The sequence below is a fragment of the Oncorhynchus kisutch genome, linkage group LG14 (genome assembly GCF_002021735.2).
Source record: "Oncorhynchus kisutch isolate 150728-3 linkage group LG14, Okis_V2, whole genome shotgun sequence".
In the NCBI taxonomy this organism is placed as follows: domain Eukaryota; kingdom Metazoa; phylum Chordata; class Actinopteri; order Salmoniformes; family Salmonidae; genus Oncorhynchus; species Oncorhynchus kisutch.
Window position 1 is genome coordinate 56391753 of NC_034187.2, and position 16890 is coordinate 56408642.

General features: G+C 39.9%; 1 protein-coding gene across 1 annotated transcript; it reads left to right on the forward strand.

Moving 5' to 3' along the window:
- Positions 1–1820: 1820 nt before the first annotated feature.
- Positions 1821–15621, forward strand: LOC109903585 (H-2 class I histocompatibility antigen, Q10 alpha chain). The gene is made up of 10 exons (XM_020500379.2): positions 1821–2391; positions 3767–4039; positions 4130–4423; positions 4539–4823; positions 5521–5640; positions 5868–5921; positions 11781–11819; positions 13678–13713; positions 13902–13979; positions 14466–15621. The coding sequence occupies exons 1-9, from the start codon at positions 2328–2330 to the stop codon at positions 13976–13978; spliced, it is 1242 nt and encodes a 413-aa protein (XP_020355968.1). The 5' UTR covers positions 1821–2327; the 3' UTR covers position 13979; positions 14466–15621.
- Positions 15622–16890: the final 1269 nt, after the last annotated feature.

Consider the following 16890-nt stretch of genomic DNA (forward strand, 5'->3'; position numbering starts at 1 on the left):
CGTTGCTCTGCAAGTGCCGCGGCTTTTGTGGAGCGATGGGTAACAATGCTTCGTGGGTGTCAGTTGTCTATGTGTGCAGAGGGTCCCTGGTTCGGGCGAGGGAATGGATGAAAGCTACACTGTTACAGCAGCACACCTATTTTAATCCACTTGGTGCTATTTCAGGGTAGTTGTGGGAAAGAGGAATGCTTGTTTCTTGCTCCACACAGTTAATTTAGCCTTTTTCTTGAATGGGGCCCTAAGAATGTGGGCTTTGTGAATATCTGGATAGATTTGCAATCTATGATGCATTGACAGTCTATTTTTCCATTTTGTGATTTATTTCACAACTACTTTTTATTTCCAACAACCTATAGATGAGATTATCCTCGTTCCTTCTCTGTGCCTCTCAGCCGACGCTCTCTCTTTTCTCCCTGGCTCTTCTGGTTCCCATCCCGGGGGCACACGGGCCATCCCACTTCCTCCTTGCCATCCTGCCCACGTTGGATAACCCTGAGTGGGAGGTGGCTTTACTCCAGCTCCAGGACTCCTGGATGTCCCCGAGGGCTGTATCTGTGGCGGGCCTCCGCCCCAGGGGTCCACTCCGGGAGTTTAGGCCAGAGGACCCACGCCCGGGCCTGCTCAGGGAGCTGGTGGCTGAGAACAGCTGGAGACAGGAGGGCATGAGGGGGGATCTGGAGAGGAGGCCTCTGGGTCCCTTCCCCGGCCACCCCATGGACACTCAGCACTACCAAGAGGGAGGAGGAAATGGGAATAAGGCTCCTACATCACCGTTGGGCTTTAGGCTTTCAGCAGAGAGAAGGGAGGTTTTGGAAGGAAGTAAAAAAAGGAGGAGGAACTTAGAATTGTGAGCGTGGGGAACTAGGAAATGGGTGAGGCAGAGGGATGAGATGTCAGAGCAATCAATTGTGAGATTATGATTAGATATGTATCATGAAATAGAGACTTCCAAACCGTTAAACAAAATGTAAAATCCAGTCGATCATAATTGTTACATAATAAAATTATTGAGGGTATGTGAATGAATATGATGTATTTGATGTCTATGATTGAAGTTATCAATGCAAGCCTACAGTGAAAACAGTATTGTCATAGTGTTTATATTTTCTCCAGGACTGCACAATTAATGAATAGGGATAGAACATATAGCACTACAGACAGTAGTGCGTAGGGCTCAGAACATCACTTGGGGCCAAGCTTCCTGCCATCCAGGACCTATATACTAGGCGTGTCAGAGGAAAGTCCAAAAGATTGTCAGAGACTCCAGTCACAGACTGATTTCTCTGCTACCACATGGCAAGCGGTACCAGAGCACCAAGTCTTGGACCAAAAGGCTCCTTAACAGCTTCTACCTATTTACATTGACCCCCGTTGGTTTTGTACACTGCTGCTACTTGCTGTTTATTATCTATGCATAGTCACTTCACTGGTATCTGTACAAATGACCTCGACTAACCTGTACCCTCGGCACTGGTCGGTACTGGTACCCCCTGTATATTACCTCATTATTGTTATTTTATTGTGTTACTTTTTATATTTTCCAAATAAACTAAACTCTTTCTTGAACTGAACTGTGGGTTACGAGCTTGTAAGTAATCATTTAAAGGTATGGTATACACTTGTATTCGGCGCATGTGACAGTTTGATTTGATACCAATAAGGGAAACAAATAGGCTTCACAGCCACTGAAACGTATATTCGTCTATTTCACTTGATAACAGCTTACGTTTTTCAGTCCTCAAAAATCATTGGATGAATAAAAGCACTTTAGGCAACGATTTATGCCGCGTTCAAACGCTAGTTGGTAACTAGGAAACTGAAATGTCCAATTTGCTAACGTTGTACACGGCACGTTTATAACTACAACCAGTTAGCAAGGTAGAAATGTCCCATTTCGACTAGTACTTGAACGCGAAGGGTAATCGGTTGTAACAGACCTGATTTTGTGGAGGTTGGGTGTATTCCGTTGAAATGTCCAATTTGCTAACGTTGTACACGGCACGTTTATAACTACAACCAGTTAGCAAGGTAGAAATGTCCCATTTCGACTAGTACTTGAACGCGAAGGGTAATCGGTTGTAACAGACCTGATTTTGTGGAGGTTGGGTGTATTCCGTTGAAATGTCCAATTTGCTAACGTTGTACACGGCACGTTTATAACTACAACCAGTTAGCAAGGCAGAAATGTCCCATTTCGACTAGTACTTGAACGCGAAGGGTAATCGGTTGTAACAGACCGGATTTTGTGGAGGTTGGGTGTATTCCGTTGCTGTACCTCGAACACATGCTGTACCTCTCAAGGAAACTGTAAAAACGTAGTTCACAAAATGTATACGTTTATATTATTTGTTTTTTATTTCTCGACGGAATGTATTTTTCAGAGCCAAAGCGGTAAGTTGTCAAAATTGAAGGTAAAAGTTGACTGCTGGATAAAAATAAAAACGCAAAATAAAAATGGTTTTCAATCTGATCTGAGCGGTATGTTGTTGTAGCATGGTCTACAATATATTTGATTTATTGCGTTTTATAGGCTATGTAGTCAACCTGCGTTATTCCATTTATTGATTACCGTTACTCGCTAATGCGCACTTACATGCCAGCCATAAGGCAAGATGATACAGCTACTTTGTTTAGGTTTATGAAATCCCCATGATCAACCTTTTGTAAAACACATATGCTGCCTGATCATGTTGTTAGCTGATATGTTTGACATTTTACATTGTAGCTAAATTACTTCTGCTGTTTAACAAAAATATGAAACGCTCACACAGGAAATGCATTGTTTTCTTAATAGTTTGACGACTCATGCCTAATGAAGAAGTTCCGACAATAGTTTAACTTAATCAATATTGTTAATTAATTAATAATTCGGTTAATACATTTGTTTTTGATAAATTGCAGAATGTGTTCCACTTCACTACTTCAATAGGCAATGAATGTAATAGCAGAGGGAAGTCATACTATGACCTTGCATCATGACTTCCTAATGGTAGTTTAGGTTACATTGATGTAGTACTTATAGGCCTATTAAAAATCTAATCAAATTGTATTTGTCACATGCGCCGAATACAACAGGTGTAGACCTAACTTGTAAGTAAGCATTTCACGGTATGGTCTACACTTGTTATGTGACAAATTACATTTGATTTGAATTTTAATAGGCCTAACGTTATAAGGGCTACATCAATGTAACCTAAACTACCATTTAGACATCATGATGCAAGGCCATAGTATAGACTTCTCTGCTATGATATTTCATAGACATTTATTTTTTTGACAAGTTGGCCCCTTACAGAGATGATAGACCTAAGTATTTGACAGTGATTTCCTAGTGGCAATATGTAACTTTCTGGGCTACACGACCAAATTCCCATAGAAATGTCAGTTATAGATCTATCATTCTAATTGACAGCACTTCTAAGAAGCAGTAGATATGTTCAATGTACTCTATTTCTATGCTTCCTGTTCTTAAGTTTTGTTTTTGCGTCTTTTATTTTTGTTTTTGTACACAAGGCAAGCAGCTGAAAATACAATATTTTTGGTTATGGAAAATATATTTAATAGCCGTTTAGATGGTACAATGATTCTCTACACACGCTTATTTTTGCACAAACTGAAATTAGGTTAACTATTAGAGCTTTAACAACCAGGAAATTCAAAGCTATTTATGCGTACTGCAATTTGAATGTTTTACAGCACTGCTGATTAACATGGAGAGAAGGCAAATTGAGACAAATGATCTCAATCTGAATTTTTTCCCCGACAGAGATCTACTCGTTGAATTACATCTACACTGCCCTCTCAAAGCCAGTTGAATTGCCTGGTATCCATGAGTTCACTGCCATGGGTTTGATGAATAACAGACTAATCGATTACTATGACAGTGTGGATAAAAAGAAGATTCCCAAACAGGACTGGATGAGGGAGAAGCTGCCAGCAGACTACTGGGAAAAAGGCACTCAGTCACGCAAGAGCAAGGAGCAGTGGTTCAAAGTCAACGTCGACATCCTGATGAACCGCATGAGGCACAACAACACTGGTGAGAAACCACACCTGCATTTTGTCCTACGCTCAACATTGATATTTTTAGTTGTCTACCTTCTTTTTCATTATTAGTTTTTTGTTTCAGATGTCCATATCCTTCAGTGGAGGCATGGCTGTGAGATTGACAAACAGCCAGGCGGCACATTGAAATTCATGAAGGGCACTGACCAATACAGCTACGATGGTGACGACTTCCTGGCCTTTGACGATGCTGCTATGCAGTGGGTGGCCCCAGTTGATCAAGCTCTGCCGACTAAGAGGAAGTGGGACGAGGTGCAGATCCTCAACCAGTATACCAAGGGCTACCTGGAGAAGGAGTGTGTGGACTGGCTGTCCAAATTCATGGAATATGGGGACAAAGAATTCAGTAAAGCTGACTGTGAGTACTTATGATTATTCATCTCCTTATAGTGTAGTGTAACGATTGGTTAACAGAAAAGGACCTATGAGATAAGAAATAAAGCACTCATGTTCTCTGTTTATTCCCCCTCTAGCCCCTCCAAATATCTATGTTTTTGCTAATAAGGCCAAAACTGCAGGAGATGTCCGCCTGACCTGCATGGCGACAGGTTTCTATCCCAAAGATGTGAAAATTAATTTTAAGAAGAATGGTATCCAACTGAACAAAAACGATGGAGTGCTGTCTACAGGAGCCCGACCCAATAATGATGACACCTACCAGATCAGGATTAGTGTGCAGATCCCAGAGGCAGACAAGCAAACTTATGAATGCTTTGTCAACCATATAACGTTGAACGAGTCAATTGTGGAAAAATGGGGTAAGGTTGTCCTAGTATTTAATATACTTTATATATTTTCAACAAACCAGTTATTATCATGGTTAGCAATTATGATAAAACTCAATTAGTAAAATGTTTGAGTCTGTTGTAAGGTCACCAATTAAGATTATTTAAATGTGAATCAACAGTTGTTTCAAGCTCAATGTCTAGGATTTCTTTCTTAAAGCTGGAATCCTTAGTTGCTACATCCATTTTTGGACTTAAATGAATGATATATACCCATTGCATCTTGAAGAATATAACTTATGAATGCCTCATGGGCTACGTTCTACTGTCCTTCTCCATCAAATCCCAAGATACAGGCTTGTTTTATTCCAGTGTTTTGTAAACAATGTAAATGTAAACAAACACTATATGGCCTCAGAACATGGTTAAAACTATCATTTGTATAACGTGGATGGTCGGTCCTTGCATCCATAGCTCTGTCTATGAACTTGGGAGTGGTTACATTTCTCCAAGCCCATCGCACAGCTTTTTACCAAAATACAGGCGGTGTGACCACTTTGTTATTGTTTCTACGGACAGACAAACCTCTACCTACCTCGAGGGTCACGCTCCCTCTTCACTACCTCAACTACCCCCCCATTCCATTACAATGAAATATTTCAAACTACTATGTTGAAGGTGTGTTCTGTACTTAGTGAATGCTTAATATGTCCTCTTGTCTTCCATACAGATGGAACATGCCGTGATTGTAGCCAATCCACAGTTGGTATCATTGCTATCATCATCATTGGTGGCGCTGCTGCCATTGGCATAATTATCGTGCTGTTTCGTTGGAAGAAGGGCAAAATATGTACGTTTCTTATATTGTGTATGAGAGAAACTGGAGCGATTATGGTCATTTCTGTACAGAGTAGGGTTGTCAGTGCCCTTTTTGGCATTAGTGCATGACTTTAGTAAATCTCAAGTCAGGAGGTCAAACAAACTGAAGTATTGAATAATTATTTTTCCTACCTGTGTGTTTCCACTGTTTTTGTCCACTCTCATAATTGGTTTTAACACCTTGCTCCATTGTTTTAGGTGCTGGTAATACAGGAGCTCTACCACCTACTGGGATCCAGGCCCCTCTAAATGGTACTGTTGATACAATATCATGTGTTTTACCCCTAGCAGTCTGACATGTATAGCAGTAGCACAGCAATACCAATGATCTGGTTGGGATGTGTTTAATAATGGTCCATCTCATGATTGTCATTTGCATTGATTTAATAACGTCTTGAGAGGATTCAATTAATGACAGCCCATCCAATCCATGTTTTTACACATCAATCATGTTCCCATACTGATTAATAGCCCCATATTGTCTACATGCTTTTCTGGACAATTCCGATCAGTATATACAGTGAGGAAAAAAACAATTTGATCCCCTGCTGATTTTGTACGTTTGCCCACTGACAAAGAAATGATCCGTCTATAATTTTAATGGTAGGTTTATTTGAACAGTGAGAGACAGAATAACAACAAAAAAATCCAGAAAAACTCATGTCAAAAATGTTATTAAATGTATTTGCATTTTAGTGAGGGAAATAAGTATTTGACCCCTCTGCAAAACATTTGTATTTTATTTTTATTTTACCTTTATTTAACCAGGTAGGCTAGTTAAGAACAAGTTCTCATTTGCAACTGCGACCTGGCCAGGATAAAGCAAAGCAGTGTGACACCGACAACAACACAGTTACACATGGAGTAAACAATAAACAAGCCAATGACACAAACAAGTCAATGACACAGTAGAGAAAATAAAGTCTATATACAGTGTGTGCAAAAGGCATGAGGAGGAAGGCAGTAGGCCATAGGAGCGAATAATTACAATTTAGCAGATTAACACTGGAGTGATAAATGAGCAGATGGTGATGTGCAAGTAGAGATACTGGTGTGCAAAAGAGCAGAAAAGTAAATAAAATAAAAACAGTATGGGGATGAGTTAGGTAGATTGGGTGGGCTATTTACAGATGGACTATGTACAGCTGCAGTGATCGGTTAGCTGCTCAGATAGTTGATGTTTAAAGTTGGTGAGGGAAATAAAAGTCTCCAACTTCAGCGATTTTTGCAATTCGTTCCAGTCACTGGCAGCAGAGAACTGGAAGGAAAGGCGGCCAAATGAGGTGTTGGCTTTGGGGATGATCAGTGAGATATACCTGCTGGAACGTGTGCTACGGGTGGGTGTTGTTATCGTGACCAGTGAACTGAGATAAGGCGGAGCTTTACCTAGCATAGACGTATAGATGACCTGGAGCCAGTGGGTCTGGCGACGAATATGTAGCGAGGGCCAGCCTAGAGCATTCAGGTCGCAGTGGTGGGTGGTATAAGGTGATTTGGTAACAAAATGGATGGCACTGTGATAGACTGCATCCAGTTTGCTGAGTAGAGTGTTGGAAGCTATTTTGTAGATGACATCGCCGAAGTCGAGGATCGGTAGGATAGTCAGTTTTACTAGGGTAAGTTTGGCGGCGTGAGTGAAGGAGGCTTTGATGCGAAATAAAAAGCCGATTGTAGATTTGATTTTGGATTGGAGATGTTTAATATGAGTCTGGAAGGAGAGTTTACAGTCTAGCCAGACACCTAGGTATTTATAGTTGTCCACATATTCTAGGTCGGAACCGTCCAGGATGGTGATGCTAGTCGGGCGGGCGGGTGCAGGCAGCGAACGGTTGAAAAGCATGCATTTGGTTTTACTGGCGTTTAAGAGCAGTTGGAGGCCACGGAAGGAGTGTTGTATGGCATTGAAGCTCGTTTGGAGGTAAGTTAGCACAGTGTCCAAGGAAGGGCCAGAAGTATACAGAATGGTGTCGTCTGTGTAGAGGTGGATCAGGGAATCGCCCGCAGCAAGAGCAATATCATGGATGTATACAGAGAAAAGAGTCGGCCCGAGAATTGAACCCTGTGGTACCCCCATAGAGACTGCCAGAGGTCCGGACAACATGCCCTCCGATTTGACACACTGAACTCTGTCTGCAAAGTAGTTGGTGAACCAGGTGAGGCAGTCGTCAGTAAATGACGGTGGGGATGGTGTTCTTGGGGTCATAGGCAGCATTCCTCCTCCAAACACTGTGAGTTGAGTTGATGCCAAAGAGCTCCATTTTGGTCTCATCTGACAACACTTTCACCCAAACTTCAGACGGGCATGTATATGTGCTTTCTTGAGCAGCGGGACATGCGGGCGCTGCAGGATTTCAGTCCTTCACGGCGTAGTGTGTTACCAATTGTTTTCTTGGTGACTATGGTCCCAGCTGCCTTGAGATCATTGACAAGATCCTCCTGTGTAGTTCTGCGCTGATTCCTCACCGTTCTCATGATCATTGCAACTCCACGAGGTGAGATCTTGCATGGAGCCCCAGGCCGAGGGATATTGACAGTTATTTTGTGTTTCTTCCATTTGCGAATAATCGCACCAACTGTTGTCACCTTCTCACCAAGCTGCTTGGCGATGGTCTTGTAGCCCATTCAAACCTTGTGTAGGTCTACAATCCTGTCCCTTACATCCTTGGATAGCTCTTTGGTCTTGGCCATGGTTGAGAGTTTGGCGTCTGATTGATTGATTGGTGTTTTCCAAAGGCAGGTTAAGAAACAATACAATGAGACCTGTCATGTTTGCTTTTATCACCTTTATCACAAATCGTGTGGTACACTCTTAGAAAAATAGGTTATTCAACAGTCCCCATAGGAGAACCCTTTTTGGTTCCAGGTAGAACCCTTTTGAGTTTGTTAGGTTCTAAATTAACCGAGTAAAACTCACGGACGATTAGTGAAGCTCCAACCAAGTGCATTCACCCACTGGGTCACAGATGCATAAAACAAAAAACATATTCACACAAGCACTGGTATTTAACCCTTCCTACGCAGAGTCTCCTCACACATATGGTCAGCCTATGCATCTTTGTTGCTAGGCAGAACAGCAGTGATGGCTGTTCTATCTCACTTCATTGGACCTGGCTCAGCCCGCATTCCTCAATTCTCCTCACTCATAGCTGTCCTGTTGACTTGTACCAGTCTGTGGCCGCCGTCCTTCCCATCGAATCCCTGTTGTCTAACAATAACATGTTCTGACAGTATTTACACATCCTGCCTTCCTCTCTCTCCACCTGTGACATGATTAAGGATGTTTGAAGTTTATAGGTCAGAACCCATCAGTTCCATGTAGAACCCTCTGTGGAAATTGTTCTACATGGAACCAAAAATGGTTCTTCAAAGGCTTCTCTTATGGGGACAGACAAAGAACCCTTTTAGATTCTAGAGTTTTATTTTTATAAGAGTGTGTACCTAAAATGCAAGGACTATAAGTCATAATCAAGAACTAGGAGTTAACACTAGAACTGCCATAGGCCAACGGCTACTGACGTTTGATTTTGTAAGTTAAAAAAATTCTGCCCCCCAAAAAGGCCTGCTCCTTCCTGACTCTACCTAAATGTTTGTACTTCACACTGCTCATTTGTCAGAATTTAGAAATTACAAACAGAAAAGTATTTAGTCGTTTTACCTGTTTTTTTCACAACTATTCCTGACTTAATCTGCCAAGACAATGTGCTGTAGCCAGCCAGGTGCTAATGCTCTCTTCTCACTGAATGAATGACAAATGGATGAATTGGCGATAATTGTACAAGTCACTTCACAATCGAATTCAAATTTGGCCGAAATTGATCCCATTCTCGTTTACATTTTAGTTTTAAATAGGCTCTTATGGGACTGTTTTATTTACTATAACTCTAGTACTAATCAAATGTATTGTAAGGGAAAGTAAAACATGCTACATGTTGCAGCCTTTAGAATAATGTAAAACATATCCATGACTATTATCCAGGTTGATGAGCGGGAAACAAACAATACCAGTCAGCCGATCGAAACTACACCTAAACTATACCAAAACTAATTTCATACATAATAAGAGTTAGCCTACGGACAAGATTCAGTTGACAATAACCTGAGGAGAGAGAATATTAGGCCTGTCAAATTGTACATGAAGAGATGGGCGCATCTTGTAATTTACAGATGCAGGGAACGGAGCATTGCTTTATCAAATTGTCCTTCAGAGTCACATGCAGGTAAACATTTAGATTTTTTATATAGTATCTGAAAGAGCATATTCTGCAGTTTCTATGACACTTACCTTTTTCAAATAACTCTTAAAATTCAAGAGGTGCAGCTCTTTTTCCAAATGTCACTTTTTACAAGAATATCTGTGGTGTCCATGCATTCAGCACATGACCACTTGTCTGGCAGCATTCCCCTGGCTAGGAAGCAAAAACTAATAACATAATTAACATACAATTTAAATATGCTATACTGTCATCAATGGGTGATAGAAACCCATTGATAGAAACCCAAAGTGATAATGGTGCATTTGACTTCAGTTAAGTTCTGGTTAGCCACCAATGTCAAAACCAAGTCCTTGCTCAATGGCTTTTCATATCTGAGGAAATATGAAACCAGGCTAGCAGGTGAGCGACTGTCTGAGACTGTGGTTTTGAGACTCATGGAGCCTTAACATGGGCAAAGGCAGAAATGTGACCATGTTCACATCAATTTCCCTGGCAGACAAGTTGATTGCAAAGAAGACTAGCCCGCTCGGAACAGTGAACAAACAAAGGTGGAAGCTGCCCCCCCTCTGCGCAAAACAACCTACCAGCAGAGCTGTAGTCCACCTCTGTGATGGATAGTGGTAAAGCAACACTCACAATGTAATAAGAGTGTTTGCATCCTCAGCACCATGCATCCCACTGGATCTGGCATGTGAGTTTTGTGAGAACTATATAAACGGCAAGATAGAAGCTACAGCAGCCAAGCAGGCCGCCAAGGCAACAAGTCCTGCTCTCTCTTTTCCCCCAGCACCACAGTTCCCACTCTGGAAGAATAAGACACAATGTCAAGTCGTCAGGTGCACACGAAACAAGGCCCATGACAACTGTGCAGTGCAAATGATTTGTTTGTGGGGCTAGCTCACACAAAGCCCCGAAGCTGTGTGCTGACTGTGTATCCAATGCATAAAGAGAAGACACGATTGATTTGTGTGTAAAGGCACAGATATAAGGGCACAATAAAGTGTCTGCTACAATCAACCAATTACTGTTTTTATATCTTGTCATGAATATATTTCCACTAATATTTATTTATGCAATTAATCCTTTACTATTGTTCATTCCCTGGTGCTTTTGTTTTAGGAATACAGCAAATAATTCACCTGCACACCTGGCTGGTTATATTATTATTATTATATTTTTAGTTTCTACTTTGTCAAAAGAAGCTGTAACTGGCCTTTATTACTAATCAAATCTACAAATAAAGGTGATCAAATGGATTACACTGTAATGTTTTATTGTAAGGGAAACAAAAATAGACGATAGGCCTATGTTGTTTTTCTATGACTTTATAGAATTATACAAAATATATCCTTGACTCTACCCAAACAAAACTATTGTTCTTTTTTAATATATATTTCCATGAATACTTCTTCATGCAATTAATCGTTTACAAAAGTTAATGCACTATTTATCAAGCATTTATTTATCGAGCATGTTTGCGCACCTTGCAGGTTGAAATGCATCTTATGCATATGTTCAACAGGACTCCTGGCAATGTTCTCTATTGGGTATTTATATGCTGAAAGGCCAGGCAGTTCTAGTGTCAAAGGCTCTTACACACTGTCAACAACCTAGTGGGAAACAACATGACAAATTAATTTTAAATAAATTATCAGTACTGAGTATGATTATTATAACACTGAAGTCAAATGTAAAAAGGGGAAAAAGTAAATGTAACATATTTACTTTTCGATTCAGGAAGTTAATTAAATTAATAATCTGGAAACTGGCCATTGTTTGCTATGAGGATTTTTCAGTTCATGAATTGAATTTCAATTGGGAATATGCATGCCTATAGAGGACCAATGATCATCACTATATAGCTGTATCTAACTAAAGATTGATTGTCTTTTTCCAGTCACAATGAATGGCGCTAGAGGCACTTCCGCTGACTCAGGTAATGTTATTCAAAAGTATTGCCAGTTATTTTATCTTACACAGTGCATTCGGAAAGTATTCAGACCCCTTGACTTTTTCCACATTTTGTTACGTTAAAGCCTTATTTTGAAATGGATTAAATTGTTTTTTTTCCCGTCATCAATATAATCACAAAACCCCATAATGACAGAGCATAAACAGTTTTTTTTTACTTTTTGCAAATGTATAAACACCCTCCCACACCCCCAGAAATATCACATTTACATCATTATTCAGACCCTTTACCTGTATTTGGGGAGTTTCTCCCATTCTTCTCTGCAGATCTTCTCAAGCTCTGTCAGGTCGGATGGGGAGCGTTGCTGCACAGCTATTTTCAAGTCTCTCCAGAGATGTTAGATTGGGTTCAAGTCCGGGCTCTGGCTGGGCCACTCAAGGACATTCTGTTTTGTCCAGAAGCCACTCCTGCGCTGTTTTGGCTGAGGTCCTGAGCGCTATGGAGCAGGTTTTCATCAACGATCTCTCTGTATTTTGCTCCGTTCATCTTTCCCTCGATTCTGACTAGTCTCCCAGTCCCTGCCGCTGAAAAACATCCCAACAGCATGATGCTGCCACCACCATGCTTCACCGTAGAGATGGTGCCAGGTTTGCTCCAGACATGACGCATGGCATTCAGGCCAAAGAATTCAATCTTGGTTTCATCAGACCAGAGAATCTTGTTTCTCAGGGTCTGAGAGTCCTTTAGGTGCCTTTTGGCAAACTCCATGTCTTCCCAGTCTCATTCTTCAAAGCACATTTTTTTTCTGGTGTTAATTGTTGTTGAGTGTATTATTATGCATCTGAGCACTTAACGGATTTGGTGACAGCAGCCATAACATCCTGCATCCAACTAGGCTACTGGTGCCTGCCCATTGACAGTACATACCATATACAGTGTCTAGTGAAACTTTACATACCCCTTGCACCGTTTTCAAAAATTTCTGCCTTAAATTGAATCTAAAAAGGGATTAAACTGTATTTATTTCCTACACAAACTAGCGGTACTCCACATTTTCAATTAACATTTTTGGGGGTCTTAATTAATTACCCTGATGAAGACAGCTTGGCTGTCGAAACGTTGGTAATTATATTTTTGCATCTGAGCTCCTAGAGTGTGCGGCTCTCTTTTATTTTCAAATGTTCTACTCCGCTAGCCAGCACCTCGTCTTAATAGGTGTGTGTTTCTTTTTCTTCTAGATTGGTCTTAATTAATTAAACATTTAAAACGAAGATGTCTTGATTGCTTATGTCTTCACACCCCTGATTTAATACTTGGCAGCCATTACAGATGTGAATCATTTTAAATAACTATTCTATCACTTTGTACAACTCGGTAAGGGCAACATATATCCACAATTATGAGAAAGTTGCTTTTGTCCCAGCTCGTGATACCTTCAAATTTTTCCCCACGCGGCCGGCACACAAATTAGAACGGTGCGATAAATGTTCAAGCGACAAGATTCTCAGGGAGAATCGGATAGAAAGACATCAGACCATGGACAAAGGTCTAAAGATGTATTTCTTTACTCTCAGACACAAGCCCTTTTAGTGTGATTGTAGTCTCTTTTATGAGCTGTGTGTCTGATGCATTGTGAAAATGAACATGCAGGGCAACAGATCTGTTAGTTTCAGTATGCCAGAGAAGATAAATAAATAAGACAGTACAAAGACACATCACATGCTATGTAAGGCACACATACAGTATGTTGTATGCGGCACTATGAACAACAATATGGAAGAATGGCATATCTTGTTTATGGTTGTCTTTGTTAGCTTTTCTTTTTTATGATTATGTAATGTTTAGAGTGAAATTATTGACTGTGTTTTTGCCTTTTTATTAGGCAAAGACGGTGGAAGCATCAACTCATCAGACTCTGGTAATCTAATATTCCCTTGACCCATAATAATAAATAACTAATATAAATACATTTAGCAGACAGGCGCTTTTATCCAAAGCAACATACAGTCGTGTGCATACATAATATCAATCAAAAACGTAGATTCTATTTGTTTACAAATGATTTTGAGACTTTAGACAGACCGTTTCCCTCTGACACTATTTCAGGTAAAGGCAGCCAGAAGGAAAGGTCTTCAGATGGAGCCAGTGAGGAGGAAGTGAAGACACCGATGCTGCCTAATTGAAGTAAGTCGATGGATATCAACCCTTCTTTCACCTCTTCTCCAACTGTCCCAAGTTTATTACAGAAATGATTTACTGAGGTAATTAGGAATATAGAATAAAATAACTAGGAATTACCTGCTGCTTTAGTTTGCCTCCATAGAATTGGTTACTTTTATGTAAAAAATGTATTCCCTGTTTATTCTACAAAGTTGGCATGTTCGATAAATAGACAGTTTTGAACATAAGGAACATCGGTTTTAAAATGTCAACAGGGAACACTTTTGTTTTATCACCTAAAAGAGGAAGTTAAAGATCCTAACTGATTGGTTCATGTGAGGCCAAGCCATCGGCAGTATTTGACACCATCTATTTGTAATTAGAGCTGACTTATGTGTTATTCATGTCATTTATTGTAATACATAAGAAAATATTTTACAACATTGCGCTGTAACGTATGTGTTCAATCTAATAATGCACATCCGTTCCATGTTGTGTATTTATGTGCAGGTGGCTAGATGACTTGGTGGGAAAACATCCTGACCGGACCGGTCAATTCATTTCATATTATGGCTATTGATAATGCTTGTTATTCAGTTACACTGCTCAATTCTTATAAGCTTGTGATGGAAATGATAGTTACTTATAGTTACAGTTAGTATGTGCTGAAAAGTGCTGCATTTAATAGTGTTTGCTGTTCTTAGGTAAGGTTCTGTACTTCCAAATACACTCAATAGTTGGTGGTTTAGGTACCGGTCGAGTCGATGTGTACATTTCTCTTCAATGAATTTATTCTGTCGTACATTTCATGTTTTACTGTTACACTGGATGCTACTGTATGGAGAGAGGTTAGCGCACAATGAAAAGGCATCTTTACAGTATTTGTATCAGTCTTCAGGGATTATAACTAGACTTGTACTAGATCAGGGTTATATAGGCTGAGAAGTATACTGTATGTTTGTATGTTTTCATACCTCTGGTCTCTGCCCAATCGGTGACAAACTCTTCTTTTAAGGAACATTTCAAAAGAGTTCTACACAAACATCTTCAGTAATATTTTGAGTAACAAAAAAGCTCTACAACATATTTACTGTATGTGTTTCATGACTGTTTTTACCATATTGTATATCTTTTTTTAAGTTCCTGCAAATAAATATATATATATATATATATATAAATATGATGTTTAATATTGTAAAGTATTGTTAAATACTTTGGGTATTTGCAATATAATATTTTAAGATTGTTTTTTTAAACTTAGGGCCATTTCAAAACCTTTCACTGGGCTGCTAAGATAAGACAAATCTACACTCTTGAATTAATACGTAGTGGAATATCTGTTAATATCACATTGTAAACATTGTTTTATCGAGGACACAAATAATCCCAACATGCAGTCTTGAAGCGCAGGACTTAAATAGTTTCTCTTATCACAGAAACCTGGTCAGTGTTTTTTTTAATAGGGCCGTTGTGTTATTTCAATAATTTTGCATAGCATTGCTCTGTTACTATGTACTAACCCGTATGTTACATCACTTATTACATGCCCACGGATGCACGCAGAAACACACACACACGCAATGGTTATAACCTGTAAATGCTTTTGAAATATCCTGTATGATTTTTTTTTTTTATGACAGAAAAATAAAATAATTATGATAAAATACCTTGTTTTTTTAACATTCTATCATTCAAAATAGGGTCTACCATATATATGTGCAGTGGATTTGGAAAATATTCAGACCCCTTCACTTTTTCCACATTTTGTTACTTTACAGCCTTATTTTAAAATGGATTAAATTGTTTTTTCCCCCTCATCAATCTACACACAATACCCCATAATGATGAATCACAAATAAAAAACTGAAATATCACATTTACATAAGTATTCAGACCCTTTAATCAGTACTTTGTTGAAGCACCTTTGGCAGTGATTACAGCCTTGAGTCTTGGGTATGATGCTGCAAACTTGGCACACCTGTATTTGGGGAGTTTCTTCCATTCTTTTACCAGGTAAATTGACTGAGAACACGTTCTCATTTACAGCAACGACCTGGGGAATAGTTACAGGGGAGAGGAGGGGGATTAATGAGCCAATTGTAAACTGGGGATTATTAGGTGACCATGATGGTTTGAGGGCCAGATTGGGAATTTAGCCAGGACACCAGGGTTAACACCCCTACTCTTACAATAAGTGCCATGGGATCTTTAGTGACCTCAGAGAGTCAGGACACCCGTTTAACATCCAATCCGAAAGACAGCACCCTTACACAGGGCACTGTCCCCAATCACTGCCCTGGGGAATTGTGGTATTTTTTAGACCAGAGGAAAGAGTGCCTCCTACTGGCCCTCCAACACCTCTTCCAGCAGCATCTGGTCTCCCATCCAGGGACTGACCAGGACCAACCTTGCTTAGCTTCAAGAGCAAGCCAGCAGTGGTATACTGCTGGATGGTATATGCTTCTTCTCTGCTTGTTTTTTTATCTGACATGCACTGTCAACTTTGAGACCTTATGTAGAAAGGTGTGTGCCTTTCCAAATCCTGTCCAATCAATTGAATTTACCACAGGTGGAATCCAATCAAGTTGTAGAAACATCTCAAGGATGATCAATGGCACATGAGCTCAATTTCGAGTCTCATAGCGAAGGGTCTGAATACTTACGTACATAAGGTATTTCTGTTTCGATTTTTTTATACATTTGCAACAATAATATATATATATTTTTAATCAGTTTGTCATTATCGGTTATTGTGTGTAGAGTCATGGGGGGGAATGATTTAATCAATTTTAGAATAAGGCTATAACGTAACAAAATGTGGAAAAAGTGAAGGATATGGCTGACAATTGCTTATGAAGTACAGTCATATCAAAGAAAAGACTTTGGACTTTGTACCAACACCTGTTCCACTTTATGATCAGGCTCAACACAGGAG